This window comes from Bombus pyrosoma, linkage group LG15 (genome assembly GCF_014825855.1).
Source record: "Bombus pyrosoma isolate SC7728 linkage group LG15, ASM1482585v1, whole genome shotgun sequence".
In the NCBI taxonomy this organism is placed as follows: domain Eukaryota; kingdom Metazoa; phylum Arthropoda; class Insecta; order Hymenoptera; family Apidae; genus Bombus; species Bombus pyrosoma.
Genome location: NC_057784.1, coordinates 8,908,296 through 8,926,812, shown reverse-complemented (window position 1 = coordinate 8,926,812; position 18,517 = coordinate 8,908,296). Strand labels below are relative to the sequence as shown.

At 37.1% G+C, this 18,517-nt stretch overlaps 1 protein-coding gene and 1 long non-coding RNA gene across 7 annotated transcripts; one reads left to right on the top strand and one right to left on the bottom strand.

The window, feature by feature from the left end:
- Positions 1-390: 390 nt before the first annotated feature.
- LOC122575660 lies at positions 391-4,905 on the bottom strand. The gene is made up of 5 exons (XR_006319496.1): positions 4,581-4,905; positions 3,710-4,370; positions 2,883-3,585; positions 935-993; positions 391-527 (listed from the first exon to the last, which is right to left on the bottom strand). It is a non-coding gene; the product is annotated as an uncharacterized LOC122575660 (long non-coding RNA).
- Positions 521-17,827, top strand: LOC122575646 (rho-related BTB domain-containing protein 1). Of its 6 annotated transcripts, none has more exons than XM_043744929.1 (15): positions 521-657; positions 9,582-9,945; positions 10,487-10,590; positions 11,043-11,240; positions 12,611-12,818; positions 12,929-13,171; positions 13,258-13,343; positions 13,678-13,804; positions 13,921-14,055; positions 14,519-14,542; positions 15,012-15,162; positions 15,274-15,404; positions 15,479-15,721; positions 15,805-15,953; positions 16,224-17,827. In XM_043744929.1, exons 2-15 carry the CDS (start codon positions 9,766-9,768, stop codon positions 16,456-16,458), a joined length of 2,214 nt encoding a protein of 737 aa, XP_043600864.1. In that variant the 5' UTR covers positions 521-657; positions 9,582-9,765; the 3' UTR covers positions 16,459-17,827. The 6 variants fall into 6 exon arrangements, with proteins under 6 accessions (XP_043600864.1, XP_043600866.1, XP_043600865.1 ...); XM_043744931.1 differs by lacking the exon at positions 521-657 and adding an exon at positions 2,999-3,131; XM_043744930.1 differs by lacking the exon at positions 521-657 and adding an exon at positions 3,020-3,154.
- The last annotated feature ends 690 nt before the right edge of the window (positions 17,828-18,517 follow it).

Sequence of the window (18,517 nt, the reverse complement as noted above, 5' to 3'; positions counted from 1 at the left end):
AAACTAAGGTACTACTGACACACGTTTCAAATTTTCTGTTTCCATATATGCCAAAAATTATTCTACATAATCGATTGTCAGTAAATAATTAATTAATATTCCAATACCTATTATCTAACAGTGGCATCTAATAATTTAACTATAGGAACAAATGATCAATTAATATACCAATAACTCCAATTACCTTAACAAATTCTAAATTAAATTGCAAGATGAATGCTCTAGTGATCTGACACGACGGTAGTCAGATATTAATGCGTTGCAGCGTGCACCAAGTCGTTGCGCTCATCAGTCTATACACGGTTTAAATTGTTACTTAACAATTGCACGAACAGCTCCAGACACTTAAGTCCGCCTCGTTCGGCGTCTCTGCCTTCTTTCGTGTCCGTTTAACGGACTTGATGAGCTAATGGTGGTCCAAGCCGAGGCACGGGACAACAGCAATGCAGAAATCCCTTTCGGTTGCAATCTTACGGATTATTTGCTCGTAGCTGAGACACGATCGCGTCAGGTCTCGAACACACCATCTACGGCGCGAAAGAAAAACAGTCTTTATTAATTATCATGTGAAGGTGCAGCTTCGTTTACTAGGAACGCATAAAACAGTTTGCTTTTCCGAGATCGACAGTGGGAACTAGTCGGAAACGCGGATAACAGGTGAGTAATTTAGAATATAGAGAGGATAGGAAATCTATAAGGCGCAGAGAAATTAAAAAACATAAAAAAATGTCTTTTTGAAAATTTTACTTTTTGAAAACATAAAAAAATGTCTTTTTGAAAGAACTTTACGCTGAAAATCTACCTTTAATTTTTTTTAGGTCCAATTAGACAGTCGTCACATTTGTGAATTTATATATTTGCTTAATCATAGAATCGCTGATTTATATTTTTTAAAATATTCTAAAATGGAACAAAAAGATACAAAACGCGTTACCTCTGATTCATTGGTCGTTGAGACGTCCGACGTCAGCATGTCGATCAGAATAAAGTATTCTACAATTAATAAAACTCGTTGAAATACGTTTTCCAGCGTTTGTTAGCTTGTATATCGCGCAATCTGGGATTCATTTGTGCATTATAGAAAAACGATCGGCATCCCTATCTTCCGAAGTAACGTCTTGCATTACATAAGCATTATTTCAATTACAACGGCGTGTGTAGTCTTAACGAGGTGAAACGGACAATTAATTAATCGATTAAATGGTGCTGTTTGAATGGATTGCGTAACGAAACGTTTCACGACGTGCAAGCTCTACATATAGCATCTTATTGTCTTTTTAATCTGGATCTGTTTATTCTTAAAATTAATAGAAATTATTTGAACAAGATGAAATTGTTGATTAATTTCATAGTATCGTAGAAAAATGTTCAAGTATTTCAAAGTAGTTGGAACATCGCAATCTTGGAAATGTAACGCGTTCAATTTTAATATTGATATTTTAAATATCTATAGTAACTTTGATATTACAATATTCTACATTTATGTACATTCAGTCATAGTCATCTTCATTCATTATTGAGTATATTATGTATTCATACTTCTCCTAAACTCTTCCTAAATTCCAATTTCATCTTAGTACTTTCATAAATAAGTTTACAAACTCAAACTAGAATACTACTCCAATCTTTTATACAACTTCCTTGTGGGATTTCTTGCCAAGTCGAGTCGCATAACAACTAGGTCTCCCGCTTCTTTCTTTTCATTTTTCAGTTCAAGCAATCTCAGCCACATTTCGTATATTAATATCCTCTACCTCCATCTCTGAGGCTCTAAAAAATCTCAATCTATAGCTATCTACACCTCTACCTCTTCCTCTCTGAAAATTCATTTCAAGAAAGCAAAACATTCGTCACATTCCAAGATATCAACAATCGACAGAATTCTAAAATTGCAAATTAGCCCAAGGACGATCGATTAGGCGAACTACAATTAATTCAGCTAATTCAATGACGGTGACCATGGCGGCCAGATATACAACGTCCCTGTCCTGCCGCACTGTACAGGGTGGATTGATTTTTCGCTCTCTGACGTCACGAGCGAGGCTGGCATGCGCGTGGACGAGGTGTCGCCGTCCCGACGCGCTTTATTTTCCCGTCTCGACTTCTGTTTTGCGTAATTCACCGACTATATCCCTTTTGCGATATCCCTTTATCGAAGTCCTGCGATTTCGATGATCAAAGACAAACGCTCCTCCATCTCTCTAATCCGCATCAAAACTACTGACTCGTTGATATAAAAGCTCTAGATTCTATGATATGATTTTCCTAAGAAATGGGAAAAATAATTCTGGCTGTTCTTTGTACTTAATACAATTAGGCTGGTAAAAAGAAAGACGAAAGAAATATTGGGCGATGCGGTTAATTTGTAACAGAAAGATAATCGTGCAGAATGTCATGTTGTGAAACTAAATTATTTGAGAATAATTTCTTTGAAGAAAGGCTGGATCACTTAGAATGCAAGAATACTTGCAATTTAAAAAGAGGAATAAAATGATCAGAAAATTTTGAGTATTCTAAGTATTCTAAAAGCAATGCTGGATTCCAAATTGGATAAAATGGATCAAAGCAAATTCCAAATATTACATTTTAAATCACCATCGAATTCAAACTTTCTTAATAGCTACAACTTAATAGCTACAATAGCTAAACTTAATAGCTACAATAATTAAGCTCTGACCATAATCATCGGTAAACATGAAAAATCTTTCGCGATAAAACAGGCATTGCGAAATGGAGGAAGAAGCGAAGAGGTGGTAGACTGGGGTTGTCGTTGCTCGGGAACGAGGCAGGACAAGCCGGGGTCAGAGACGAGTTCATTCAGTCTCACGCGGTTGGCCGACTGCTGATCGTTTTCTCTTGTTCTAACTCTTGCCAAAGCTTACATTCTCCTCCTTTCCTGTCTCGGTGATTCTCCCTTCCTGTGGCGTTGGTGATTCCCTCTTCCTCCTGCTGATTCGAGGCGTTCGAAGCTTGGAGACACAACGAGTTCGCCGTCGACAATCGAGCTGCTTGTGTACCTCTGAACGAGTACACGTGCATTGTCGGGACGACGGGACGCATTTCTAGGCGGCTTAACACGGTCTAGTTTCGCGACCGCGCTTTCGATCCATAGAAGAAACTGCCATTGAACAGTTGTGTATAGTTTTTCCATTTGGTTCGTTATTATTTTGTCGGAATAAAAATTGCACGTTTCTTTCATTTACTTTGAGTAATTTAAGTTCATTCATTTTCTTGATTTTTCAAGTAACCTTTTGATCCGACATGTTTGGAAACGAGAGGTGCTCAGTGCGGTAATAATCACTGTGTACGAATTCACAATATCTTTTCTTTTAATATTTCACATTTTTCATTCTGCATATATCAAAAATAAAATCGGTAATATAGAAATATATTCGTTTGTTAGGAAAAAAAGAACAGTTGGAGTACCTACAGGCATTCATAGGTGTATTATTAATATCTAGCGAGTGATTACCTTTAACCTTCTATAAGCATTGACTTCTATCACGTACAGGTACCAATGATAGTCAAAGGGTTGCGAAACATAACCAAATAATCTCTAATTTTGCTTTCCCATTTATGCTTCTCCTAAAAAATTGAAAGATGTCCGACAAAGTTCCAAGATATCAAAAATAAAAGGAATTGTTGTTGTCACAAACTGTTACTATCGGATGAATTGGCAATATCGAGAGAAGCGATAAGCGTGACGAACCTTTGAGCCACGAGGTCCGATCTAAGTCCATGAGGGCTGTCCACCACACTTGACTGCTCCGTTCCCTCCCCACTTCTTCGATTCGCCAGGACGTCAGCTGGAACTTGCGTGGTGCGTCCTGGGTGTGCAGCGTGCCGCTGCAGTTTCTAGTCCATTGTCACGATTCAAGAGACGGTAGGAACAGGAAGAAAGGAGAGAAATCTGTTGTAAAAGTCATCGACTATCAGACTGCGTCTCGATAACTCGTGTCATCGAGTCTGGACCTACGTAACCTCACTTTTGTCATTTCGTTCAGCTAGTTGTTTCATTTCGTCTCGCAGAATCTTGCTGTACGTTTGTGAAACGCGAGTTTATGGACTCGTCTTCTATCAACGAAGATACTATCCGATCTGAGTATCACAGTGCGTGTGAGTAGACGTGATTTCGTGCATTTATGAGACTCGTTTCGTCTACGTAGCTGTCAGTATACGTATACATTGCGGACGTAGATGGTTCAGCCTGTTAACTTTCCTCGCGTTTCAATATTATCGCGTGTTTTCGCGTTTCAACGTGTTTAAGGGAACCAGCATTAATCTTCTTATTAATTGGATTGGTGATCGTTGACAAAACATTGTTCTTGATTTCTTCATGTTGAATTCGTAGTGAGTGTACCTCCGAAGACCTAGAGATAAAAAAGAACACTGCCAGATTTGAGAATCGTTTGTCAAATAAATCAACCATCTTCTAACTTGGTAAGTGATACAATTTTAAATGTGTGTATCGCGATGACGTTTAATCGTTCAATGCTCGTCGGTTTAATGAACGCACCATTGTTCGTTAATAGTTAACTATCTATTTGATCGTTTATGAAAATTTTGAAAGGATCACTTACACAGACAGAGCTTCGTTTTCTGATGAAAACCGATGTCAAGTGAAAACATCGTGTCAACTATTCATATCGGTCGAACGTATTCTCTATGCTTCTCTTTCTAACCTCTGTTCTAACTTATGTAAGAGACCACACTGCGTGCAGCCGTGCAGCCCGTGTCCCTGGCGTAATACTGCTCCAAGTGATCACATATGAATTTTTCCTCATTATATACTCTCTATATGATTATCTAATTTCATCTTTTAATATATAAAAATTGCAAGAATGACGATACTTTGAAAGTAAATTGTAACACAAGCCCCACACTGTTCGTCAACAGCTGATGGGAATACTTATAGTTAGCGACTTCCGGTTAACACGTTCCATGCCGAAAGAAATGTGAAATTTTAACAATACTTTCAATTAGAGTAAAATGATTGATGTAGAAAAATAGTATCTGTGTTAAACTATTTCCACTTTAATCTCTTCTGATTAATTTTTTTTAAATTCAACAATTAATTTTCTTCCATGATTCTTTTTTTTTAATCTTATGTAAGCGTAAGATTTCTGTTATTCTTTGACATTTCGTGATTGATTATATTCTATTAGTAGGCAAATAAATATGTTTGGACGTAAGATTTATTTACATATGCATATTTCAGTTTACATTTGATACGTATGCCATGCACGCATGAATGTATGCATACAATTCAATTTCCTATTGGTATAAAACAGTCGGAGAGGAGCTGAAAAATATTTCGAGTATCGAGATGTAAGAATTAAATAATATTTATTACGTTGTATATCTTTGAAGCCTGCAGAGGTACAGGCAATAGCGGCAACAGAAAAAAAAATGGAGAAGTAAGAATTGATAAATACCGTTCTTTAATAAAGATTAAGAATGTTTAGCAAAAAATTAGAACAATCGTATTTTCTAAATAGTATTTAATATAGACATTCAATACTACTAGATTACAGATACTTATGCAAATTCACGTTTTTACGTTTTTAGGAAGTTTTACTTTCGTTATCCTGGAAAACCGATGACACAAAAGCTCTGAATTATTAACCAACTATCATCCAATTTATGAAATATAAAAAACAAACGGCGTCAGAAATAAATTTCTGGATATTTGTAGTGAACATAGTCGCACGAGCGTCGAAAGCGATTAGCCGCTGAAAGAGGTCGGCAATAGGAGCAGCGTTTACTTAATTAATGTGGCCGCTGCGTGGCTCGTTGACCCCGCCGCAATTCTCGCACTCTTAGATCGTCCTTCGACGAAATTGATTTACCGGCCGAGTAGAGACAAATGCTGTTCTCTGTCGGTTTAAATGCGCCACCATTTTTTTCTTTCTTTTTCATTTTTTTAACATTCCTTTTTATGCACCGTTCTACCTTTTTCTCGGTCGTTTTGCTTACCTCTCCCGATAATTTTGTTCTTCTGCAATGCGTCAACGGATCTTTCACACGCACGCAATACGTGTCCATGTCACCTTGGCGTTTACGTTTAGGCATTTCATCGACCGGGTCTCGATAAAATCACTCGAATAAGACGAAAATTAGCATAATTATTGTAATCGTGGGTTAAAGTCAATACGATATTCACGAAAGAAAAATGTGTAGAGTCTAGTTTGAAAAAATAGTCGCTTTTGTAGATGAATACTGAATGGGAATTGAACTTCTTAAGAGGAAGTTGAAGATAGACTAGAAATAAATTTGTAGGCTACAAATCAATCAAACAGATATAAAGATATACATAAATTTTTTAACGAACTTATTAATACCAATTAGTTAGATCTAAATATGCTAAGCTTTTGTTACTTAAACGAATTAATAGGTTTACTTAAGTTTAATTAATCAAATAAAATTTATATTTTTAAAAGAAAAATGCAAGTAAAGAAGACAAAGAGATATCAATTCCTTAGAATTGTAATTCATAATAAATCAAGTTTTAGGTTCGTCTTTTATCGAGGAAGAATGAAAGACGTGTTGAAAGATTTGTCATGAATTTTTCTTTCGTTACACAACCCTATCTTCAATTTACTTGAATTTACTCTACCTGTCTGGACAAGGAATTGTCAGTTTCTCTAAGTATCGAGGGTATTCGAGAGTTTAAATGCTTTTCGGACGAAATCATTTTCTGATACCTTCCGAGCCTCGACCTAGTTGCGAAGTTTCATTCAAAGCCGTCGTGTAATACCCGAAGTGCTCTTCGTCGTGAATGAACCGTCGAAATTAACGTTCACCCTGCTGAGATGAAACGAAAACGAGTAGAATAGTAACTTTCGCGAACTAATGACACTCGTAAACAAATTTTAATCAGTAATATAGAAGACTAAAAGTAATAGGAAGTTAGTACTTCGGGGAATCGTAAAACGCACGTTTCGATGCAAACTAAGTTATATAAAAATTCAAGTAATTCTCGACGAGAATATTTATTGACATTATCATGTAATTTATTAGCAGAAAATCTACGTTCGATCAATTGGAAACTCGACAAAATTCATATTTCCTTGATGAAAAACGATGATTTTTTAAATATGCTATATACTTTCATTTATAATGGTGATCTTACGAGACAAAAGATTTCACTGATGTCAGAAATGCTATAACGATCCAGTCAATATTTGCATATTTTGTATATCCTTGCACGTTCTAATTTCGCGTAGATGCGTGGATATTTGCAGTCTATTAATAATTAGAATGTCTGGATAAGTCGACGTGAAAATCAATGCACTTATTTCTAGGTCGCGTTAACGATCGCGCGATAAGTTCAAGTGCAGCGGCATCGAGTATCCTCTTCGCCCTACGAATCGTTGATCGTTTCCGGTCGCTCGGTAATTCACCGCAAACAGTGGAAATCTTCGTGTGCTACGTCAAGCATCGCAGATCGATAAGACCTTGTAAAAAGTCGACGACAATTCACGAGCCGCAACAGAGGAAACGATGTTTAATTGTCGATGCATAAGTAGTCATGCGATTCGCGAACGTTCCGCGATTATCGATCGTCCGACCCTTCCAAACTCCATCTCCTTTCCTTTTTTCTTCTTTCCTCTCCCGCGGTGAAAGAAATTTCTTGGGAAGTTCCTTGACTGCAAAGGCTTGGCTAGCGTGCGATGGCCGAGCAAAATTGCTTCTTGTCGGAGAAATAGTCCGCCAAGCTGCTCCCTCGAAACGTTCAAACCCCTTGGTATTCACATTTAATCCTTTACACAATATGTCTTGCGTTTCATTATCTTAACTTAATTAACAGAACAAGGTTGAGTTTTTCGAGAAATAATTAAGAAATTAGAAACTTAGAAGAAATAGTGTTGATCGACTTGGTTTCTAAGAAGCTCGTCGTATGTACGTTGCTCACTTCAACGATTAGAATAGGTAGAGATACGAGCAAAAGAAGATTAATTTAAAGGTTCAGCATTTGTCTAAAAAAAATCGTTTTAGCTCTGTATCGAAACGAGATCATACCGATATTAATATCCTAATTAAAGCTTAAAAACAGATTTTAAATAAATTTGCAAATTAAGTAGCGAATTTTCCTACGTCTGTATGAACGTGAGAGATATTTCGTCTTCCGAGCAATCGATTGCTCGGCGACGTTTGATGGATAAAATGAGATTCTTATTGTCGGAGTAAATTCATTCACAGAGTCGGATCACGAAAGGAAGAGGCGCTCGGCACGGGCCAATGTATCGAGCGGGCCACAGTTTCGACTTTCATGTTGTGACTCATTCTGATTGTTCTGCATACACGTATAGACGTTGTCACCTAGCACCGGTTATCGACGTGTCCGCTTGAAACACGGTTTTATAGTCTAGTCAGGGATGGGATAACGTTGCTCGCGTCATGCGATTGTCTCAGCTGTCACACTCTCATTTACCTTCGATACTAATTGTTTCACTGGTAAACGCAGTCTCTCTACTTATTTAATGCACTTTTTATGTCTGATTTCAATCTGATCTTCTATTCGACCGAATATTTATTTCGAAAGAATGATTGATAGCATGAAAGAAGAAAATCCTTGATTCAACGTATCAGAAAGAACACCTTCTCAAACGTAACGAAGCAAACCAACTCTCGATTGACTCAACGATCTCGTAAATTAACAAATCTAACGATTTCGACGTTCAAATTAATATCCACATACCGAATATGCGTGAACGTCACGCATTGCTTAGAAAATATCCGATTTTGGTGCTCCGATATAAATACATACTCTGGTAAGTTTCGGCGAAATTCGGTGCAAACCAGATAAAGCGAAGGTTCGAAGTTCGTTTAAAAGCGGCTGACACGATCAACGACGGTGTCATCCTGTTGTTCAAGCTCATATGAACGTGAGAACTCCTAGTTAGTGTCCATGGCTTGGTTCAGGGTTAAGGTGATAGGCGGGGTTGAGGTTGAAGTTACGAACGTTCGATACTAAATATAGAGAAGCCGCCGCTTACGGGGTCAAATCAATAGGCATTCTGCGTATACATGTATATTTACGGTGCTTGGACGTCTGAACGTTGCACGTAAGCTTAAAATACCTACGCCTACGTGACCGATCGACATCTTGTCTGCACGTGTCCGCATCGTTGTCTGCATCGTTATCAGCGTCTTTTTAACTTTCGATTAAGAAACATATCGTGTATCGAACTGTTCAAAATGTTGAGCTTCGTCGTTCGAGTATTACAGATCCTTAGCTTGTGTTTTGTCAAAGGAACATCTTTTTCTTAGAAGCTATGGTACAATTTTTAACTGACTAAAAGAAGAACTTGATCACAGAGAACCCGCGTCGAATGAAAGATCAAACGCACTGAATTACAACGCGGTGCATTACAAGTAGAATTCAGTCTGTCACGCGACGTAACCGATACCAAGTTTATTCTCACGTGAAACCTCGCACCTTTCCCCTCATGCCTGCACCATTTGTTCCTTGCAATTTCCAAGCAACGATTAGATCATTTCTAGAATTCTTCCAAGGACATCGCGTGCGTGGATCCATTGACCAATCGTATGGTTACGATTTTCCTTTACGATTTTAGTTTCAGCATCGTTAAGGGGAACAGACCGCCAGGATCAACGCGGCGTCATCTTTCACGGTGAAGATCGGATGTGGACATTGTGCCATTCGACTGACGAAACGGTAGCAACGGAGGAAATCGCGATTTCGAACGACCTGGCACGTGAGAGGAGGGCATATTGGATGAACAGGGGAGATTGTCGGTGATGGACAATGAGCAGCCGCATCAGGAACTGGTCAAGTGCGTGGTCGTCGGCGATACGGCAGTTGGAAAGACCAGGCTGATCTGTGCGAGAGCCTGCAACAAACACGTGTCGCTGTCGCAACTCTTGACGACTCACGTGCCCACCGTCTGGGCCATCGACCAGTATAGAATCTACAAGGACGTGAGTTCATGGAGTAGCGTTCGATGTTATTCGCTAGGTCGTAGTGTCTAACTTTAGTAGAGATTAGATGTGATATCGTTCGTTGGTTTTAATTTTTATCTTCCATATAGATTGGATTTGGTAGAATTTGTGAATCGTGGCCTCCAATTTGTTAGTAGTAATCATTGTTTTAATTTTGAAAAGACAACGCAAAACGCTTCGCACGCGATGTAGCGTTTAACGAGCAGTAAATGTCGAAGTTGAAAATTCTTAAGTTGGGAGCAAATGTTTGCATCGGTGCTTACCCTCGGGTCATTTAAGAGGCGTTCAAATACCTGTACTGTATTTTCACTTTCATCGTGATCTCTGCGTAGATTTCTAGTTTGGCCAGTTTCGTTTGATCGCTTTTGAGGAACGTTATTGTGTCTTTGGTCGGTACTCAATAGACTGTTCGACGAATTTATCTCGAAGTCTCATATTTCGTTTCTTGCACACCTAGATCAGTCGTTAAATATAAAAATGTAACTAAGATAAAAGACTTCAACTTGCGTCCATTTTCTAGGTCCTAGAACGTTCCTGGGAAGTAGTCGATAACGTGAATGTTTCCCTGCGACTTTGGGACACGTTTGGCGACCACGAGAAGGATCGACGTTTCGCGTACGGCAGGTAAGATAATCGTCAAATAAATTTTCTCATAAATTTCCACTGTGTTTAGCGTACCATTTAACACACAAACAGTATATTCTTGTATCTTCTTCGATCGTAGTAAAGTTGGCACTTACAATTTTAGCTTTATCTTACGATAGCTCTAAAAACTAATATAAATTATTTTAACACTTATTCCGTTTGCCGTCATATTTAGTATAGAATTTACCTCTTATTCCTCTAAGAAAATAATTTCATATATTTTGATATCAATTTTTTATACGTAGCCTGTCATTTAAACGCTGTAATTATTCTTCTCTCCTTTTTATTATTTCCACGCGAACCACTTAGAAGCCAATACTGACCAACCATAAATCTCCTGAAACTTCATAATTTTAATATAAGAATACACGATTAGTATATTTAACTTTTCAAAGATCAAACAATTAATCTCTACGTATGTTTAAAATTAGATCGGACGTTGTGCTACTATGTTTCTCTATAACAAATCCCGTATCTTTACGGAACTGCAAGGCGATGTGGTACCCGGAAATACGACGATTCTGCCCACAGACTCCGGTACTGTTAGTAGGCTGCAAGAACGATCTACGTTACATGTACCGAGATGAGACTTATCTGAGCTATTTCCGTGACCGCAGTCCGTTCGTGAGGTACGATATTGTTCCTTCAACTACATATAGTTAGTCTCCTCTTTTCCACATTTAGAAGCAACACACCCTTTCCTGAATCGACTTCTTCACCCTATATAGAGCTCGTTTAAATGCATTGATGCTTCCTCAACGACAGCCTCTTCGACGAAGTATGTCAGAGTATTGATTCCGCGAATGCCTCGTGGACTCTTTACCGATCGGACGACTCCTTTACGCCTCTTATCAAATAGAAACTATCTTTTCTCCGCCATCTCGAGGATATTATCGACGCGGTCCACCGCAACCAACGAGTTCTGTTCAATTCTTAGCATAGTAAAATGCAACGATCGACGTTCTTGAGTAAGAGAGGTCCTTAAGGGATCCTGCATGGCTTATCGATAGGCAGATTACCGACGGGTACGAAAAGGCACATTTTGAGATCTTGAGTAACCATCTCTTGGTATGCTAATATTATACTGCTGACCAAAAGTTTGGAATCACTATAGGTTCCATAAAGTTGAGAAATTTAAAAGAAAACTTGGAATATCTTATTGTAGGAAATTTCTACGATGTTCTTGTCAAAAATAACTGAAGAAAATTACTTTTGATATCTATAGTATTAATTTTGAATTAATCACATTATTAAGAACTTGAGAAAGTGACTAAAAAATTTTAGCCACTAGCACAAGCGTGACGGATCGTAGAGTCAATAGATTCCTGATAAAAGGCTTCTGAGAGGCTTCAGTTACTTTGGAACAATATTCTGGAAAATATGTTAGTTTTAGTGTACTTTTTATTTTATTAAAAATGCCTTTTTATACGTCAACACGAAGGGAAACTATAAGTTGGGAAACACTGGTTTATACGGTTAAGCTAATATAGGATTGACATCTTTCTGTGACCTAAGTAGAGTAGTAGCTATATATGAATATGTATACTAGTTTTAACAGAATTGTAAATTCGCAGGTGGAGAAGTTACTCACGTTAGGATATTTAATCGATGAAATACCGCACTTATACTGAATTTTTGCACCTATATTGCTTGACGGTATAGCGGAGAATATTTTATTTCGATGTGCCACGCGATGTAGAACAGGATTCCGAGCCTTGACATATTGGAGACTCCCAAGGGATTTTCAAAGTTCATCGTGACTTTGAGTATCTTCTTTACGATCGTTTTGCAGAATCCTATTATATAAAGATAACTTTATGAGTAATACCCTTTTAGCTTCAGATTGTATTAATTTGTATAATATTGTATAAAAATTAAGCTATTTGAATATTATTATTAGTACTTGTACATCATTATAAATTTATAAATCTATTATAATTTTACAATGTATTAAAGTACTTAATATACTAATTTAATATTTTGATAAATTGATTTTCAGAGCTACGAGGAAGAGCGATCTGGTAATGCCTGATCAAGCTCGAGCTGTTGCACGTGAGCTTGGTGTTTGCTATTATGAGACTAGCGTCTTTACATATTACGGTGTTAACGAAGTCTTCGAGAATTCGATACGCGCTGCCTTAATCGCGCGTCGCCAACAACGATTTTGGATGACAAACTTGAAGAGAGTGCAAAGGCCTCTTCTTCAGGTAAGGCCTCCTAAAATTCACATGTTTATTAAAAGACCAGTTTGGAAAAAGATTAATTTAACAGAGGATAATTTAATTTATTTAAATTAATAGAGCATATTATATTTCAGGCACCGTTTTGTCCACCAAAACCTGTACCACCGGAAGTGTGTCTGGCGGCAAGCACTTACGAAGAAAACATGAAAACGTTGTGGACAAAACCAGTTCACACTGATGTGACTTTGATAGCCGGAAACTGCACGTTTTCCGCTCACAGGTGTCTTTTAGCTGCAGCATCGCCCGCGTTCCATCGACTTTTCTCTATGGAACTCGTTCAGGAACAAACACCTCGAAGCTCTAGCGAATCTAGCATGGTATACTCTGTTTCTTATTATCCTTTTATTTTTTAAATTATTGTTTATATTTTACATGCAAACATTTCTAAAAAAATTGTATTAAGGTGAGTACATTCGGCGAAGCAACGGTCGGTGACTTCAACGATGACACCGAATGCCTCATTCGTATCGATCAATCAAAACCTGCAAAGTGAGTTCATTGAGCAAATCTGTTCAAATTATAATATACATTATTGTTTAAAAATGTTTAATTGTCTATTATTCATTCTAATATTTAAAAACAGATTATTAGCTTTATATTTGTATTTTAATAATAACTTTTAAAAGCATAGCAAGTATTATTCCATATATTATTCACTCAAAAAAGGATTATTAATATCTATCATATAATATCGCATAATGATACTCGATAGTTGATAACTTATTTTGAATAATTTCCTAAATTTTATAAATTTCCAAGTCTCTTACATGGTATTGCAATGACGTTATACATAATTAACCAAATTGTGAAAATCATATTGTAGAGTTTGGGAACAACTGAAGCGACGTTCAAGCTTCCAAGTACTGCCCACGGTGGACAACCAAAAGAAACCACCTGGAGCTACTAGAGAACTTAATCATCCTGCCTTCCAGAACATCCGTGTATGCTTGGTAAGTCTCTATAAATATGAAAACCAAAGTGAATAAATTAATAAGAATTTATTTATTTGAGTTACATAATAATAAGATCATAATTAGTTTCCTTTTTTTGTTCAATTAAATTATAGACTGAAAATACAAATGGAATGCAGCAACCAACGACCGTGGTGACGCTGTCTAAACTGATTACACCCCAGGCGATGCAGCAGTGCTTGCAATTCATTTACATGGGCAGCTTGGATAAACGGTATCACGATCTACAAGTACGTTGCGTCGGTACAATTACCTGTGCGGGCAGGTACACCCGTGGGCCATCTAACATTTCTTTTTAGTTAATATAATAGCTTTTATACATCCATATTCCTTTCGATGTCATTATTGCATTAAAAAAATAACTTAATATATATAGTAATTGATAAATAAATCTTATGCGTGTATGTCTTATGATACAAATGTACTAAAGGTAAACCTATCTGAACAGCTTTCGAAGCAACTGGTTAATATTTTTTAGGAAATTAGATCGATGCTAGGAATTCCAGAAAATTATGTAAATAGAGTAATTATGTAATATTTGTATACCCAGTAGTAGGTTATATTATTTTGGATCGGAGTTAAACCGTAGAGTGAATGTATTTTTTTGTCGAAGGAATACTTTATGCAAATAGTAAGTTTAAAGCTTAAACACGAGTTCGGTATGCGGGAACTAACGCGGCTCTATTCTTTCAGACAGCTCCTATCGGGCTTCTACTGGTTAGTACAATGTGAAATACGTTTGCTGACACAAGCACACATATCCACACGAACACTTATTACACGCACGCACAGCGTAGAGACATTTAGCTAAATGGAAAATATCGATTCACCGATTCCCAAAGTCAATTTGTTAGGTCACTGTCATATTTATCATCATTTTAGCATGTTTCTTTTCTAAAAAAAAAGCCTAAATAAAGACATTAAGTAATGAAAATATAATTTCTATACAGTAGTATCCAATGACTCATAAAGTATTATGCATAATTTATGCAGAGGATTTGAAAATACATATTTTTAAATACGAGGATCATTAAACAATTGAGATTTCATCGGTCACAGGTGCATGAAAAACATTATCAACTTTTTTTCAGCTGACAATGTAAAAATGGATTCTAAAAATCTCATTTCATGCTTATTTTTCTATTACATAGGAATATCGATTCATTCCTCTTTCTTTCACATATAGGAGATTAGGCAGGCGGCGGAATTCTTGGAGCTTCCGCAATTATTGATGGTGCTTGGGACTTTACAAACAAGAGATCAGTTTAATAATGATCTTAATAATAGGTATAAGCAAGTGGTGAGGCAACGTTTGGAAGACATTTGTCTAGAACAAGGTACGGTATTAATGAAATATAATAAGCAAAACATCTGCAGTCTAATAATATTAAAAATTAATTTAAAATAATTTTTTCTCATTTTCGATGACAAAATATGATTTCTTTTAGGACTCTTCGCTGATGTGATATTTGAACTAGACGATGGAAGTGTTCCAGCCCACAAAGCGATACTCACTGCCCGATGTGATGTAATGAAGGCCATGTTCTCCGGAGATTTCCGCGAAAGTAGCGCAAAAGTGGTAAATATCAGTCTCCTGAAGCTTTTTCAAAAATATTTTATCACAATAAAATTACAATAATATTCGATGAACAGATAGTGTTTCCCGGTGTACGCGAGTACACGTTCCACAAACTACTCTGCTATCTCTATACGGATGAAGTGCCAGCAATTTCCTCTGCCAGGTGCTTGAACCTCTTAGAATTGGCAAATCGTCTTTGTTTGCAACGACTGGTAAACTTGGTCGAGAGCAGAGTGATCGAAGATCTCGGGAGATTGTCTCAGAACGAGGGAAACGAGGCCGTGGAGAACTGTCTGAGACTGCTGGAACCGTGCAAGGTCAGCTGTTTCTTCAATGACCTGTACATGATCGATGAATCTAACATCTTCTGATAGCTTACTCGCCAATTTGAATATCGCAGTTGCATAATGCCGATCAACTAGCTGACTGGTGTATGAACCACTTGTGCGTCAATTACAACAAGTTGTGCAAGATGTCTCCGCGAAGCGTACGCCTTCTGCATCCGGAGAACCAGGAATATTTGAACGAGCATCGATGGCCTCCAGTATGGTCCGTATTTTATATGTAGAATCTAAAATTAGCGATTAATTATTTGACTCTCCGAAGCGCAGAATTTTAAGACTAAAAAGAACTTTAGTTGCACAGCAATTTTATTTCAATTACGATCGCTCTAGATGAGTTATGAACACATATTGATCAAATTAATATATATTTTTTCCTGTGCATCTATTAAAGTTTAATCATACATAGTAGTATCTGTGACAAAACGAAATTGCTAATCTAATAAAAATAAAAATTAATTAATTATTTACTCAATAGGTATTTAAAAGACTACGATTACTACCAAAAATGTTTGGCAGAACGTGACCGCGAAAATAATCCGACGTTGAAGAGAAATCGCAATCAGTCCGGTTGCTTATGCTTCTCTGGTACAAGCAAAACCAGAAGAGAAAGTTCGAACGGTGGTGGAGGTACAGCATCGTCGGCGAACAACGATCCGCAAGCTGAACGACCCCTATTCGACTCTATAGAGTCAGGTGAACAGGTTGTATGACAAGAGCCTAGCGGCTTACGCCGCTCAGTCCGATTCATTCTGGTCCTACCCGTGCTCATGGTCTTCATATGCACCATTTTTACTATTTTGATACTGCTACAGATTTATACTTAAGGAACGTTAAACACGATCTATGCACACTCGAAGATGCCTATGAAAAAATCCGGATATAGGTCATCCAGTCCTTTACCAGCCGTACGTAATGAGAATGAATTTCTTGGTTCTTCTTTCTATTTTTCTTTGTCCTGGAAAAAAGTGTCCAGTCTAAGAAAAAAACGATATATGAATTACAATTCCAAGAAAAATTGGTGCGATCGTATCTTTTGTACAACTTCAACGGAAATGAATCCGACATATTGTCATTTCCGTATTGTCATTTAAGAAGTGTATTTAAAACAAATTTTACGCTGTCGATTCTTTTAGAATTTCACACGGGCGTCCGTCGTTTGTAAGCAAATAAAACAAGATGGTGCCTTTTGTTGACGACTCGTCGTTGCTGCCACAGCGACCCTAAAACAGGGTGATGTCGATCACCTGGGACATGTTTTAACGTCTTTTTGATCGTATCCGTAAATATGAATTACAGTGAAAAAGATGAATCACGATATAAGTTGAAGAATGTCTTGCATCCAATTGTCCGTCAATGAGCACGGCACGTTTTTCTATGGAGAACGTGAATGCTTCAGATTGCTCATCCACTTTGATCACGTAACAAGTGATTTTTATACAAGAGTTACTTCGGTGGTTCTTAACACCCTTGAGATTTTTTCATATTCCTCTGGTTAATATTGTTCATGATTTCTGTATATTTCTAAACCAAAATTTCTACATTAATTTCATGGTGAATTTCAGGACGCATAGAAAACCGAATTGCATTTTCTACCGAATCGTTGTGCGTCTAAATACTGGGAAATCTTGAACAGTATTTACTTCGATAATTATTGTAATTTCCAGCTTCCCCTCCGCCTAAAATTACAACTTAATTCTATAAAAAAAAGAAGGGCAAGAGGAAAAGGGCTGGAAAATTTTTTAAATCGAGCCACTGAAGGAAAAAAAAGAAATTTTCAAGAGACGATTAAGATTCGTCGTAATTTTATCGATGCGTGTTAGACTGAAGAAAACGAGCAATAGCTTTAGTCCATAGTAGAGCGTGATTATACTAAGGGATACACATAGTTCTATAAGGAATAAGTAACTATTAATAATAAATCGACGCGGATTTTTACATTGTTTGTACAGCATCCGACGACGCTTCATCTCTTGAGTTTCCGTTCGACGAGATTACGGTTTCTTCGAGTGCGAGAAGTCCTCTCGTATTTGTACTATTTTGTAACGATTTACGGCTAAATAAAACGGCTATTCTCGTCAATCGTCGATTACTATTAAGTAATGAGGGTGCATGCAGTTCAATCGACATAAAGTTGGATCGTCCAATAAAAAAACTGCGACATATCGATCACGGTAATGGGTTACTGCTAGAATTATAAATTACGATCACATTGGTAAGAATAATTTAATAGGATAGATAACGAGAGAAAATGGGGATGAATTGATAATTAATTCGTAATTCGACTATAATTACGTATATCGTAACATTCGTAAGGTATAGAGCGATGGTCCGTTAGAATGTATCTCTGTGTAAGGGTGAATTCTCGCGTATATTATATATTTTCTTAGCGACTTGTACTTTGTAAGGCACAAATTGATTCTCGTACGCCGAAGAAACGTAATTATATATCGTCAAAGTGGGTCATCAATCACGTATATAAATCCTCGTTTAGATATGAAGCAACTTGTATTATTAGCGATTGATATCACAAATAATTTAATACTTGTTAGATCATCCTTTGCCGTGATCATCGTTCAATCGATTTTTTCATACATCATCGTGCAATGAAAGTATGTTCGAATGAGTGAGCGAATGGGAAGGAACAAAAGGGGAAGAAACAAAATATAGACGGAGAATTGTAATTTTACATTATGTATGTACGTATATCATATACGGTACTATCTTGTTAACTGGCCGTTTATTAAAAAATTAGAATTCCGCTCCTAGAAG

Bases quoted from the DNA above. Each gene is read 5' to 3' on its own strand.
- LOC122575646 (XM_043744929.1), top strand. From the start codon at position 9,766: ATGGACAATGAGCAGCCGCATCAGGAACTGGTCAAGTGCGTGGTCGTC. The intron at 13,172-13,257 runs GTATACTCTGTT...AATTGTATTAAG, and splicing joins GCTCTAGCGAATCTAGCATG to GTGAGTACATTCGGCGAAGC. The intron at 14,056-14,518 runs GTACGTTGCGTC...CTATTCTTTCAG, and splicing joins AACGGTATCACGATCTACAA to ACAGCTCCTATCGGGCTTCT.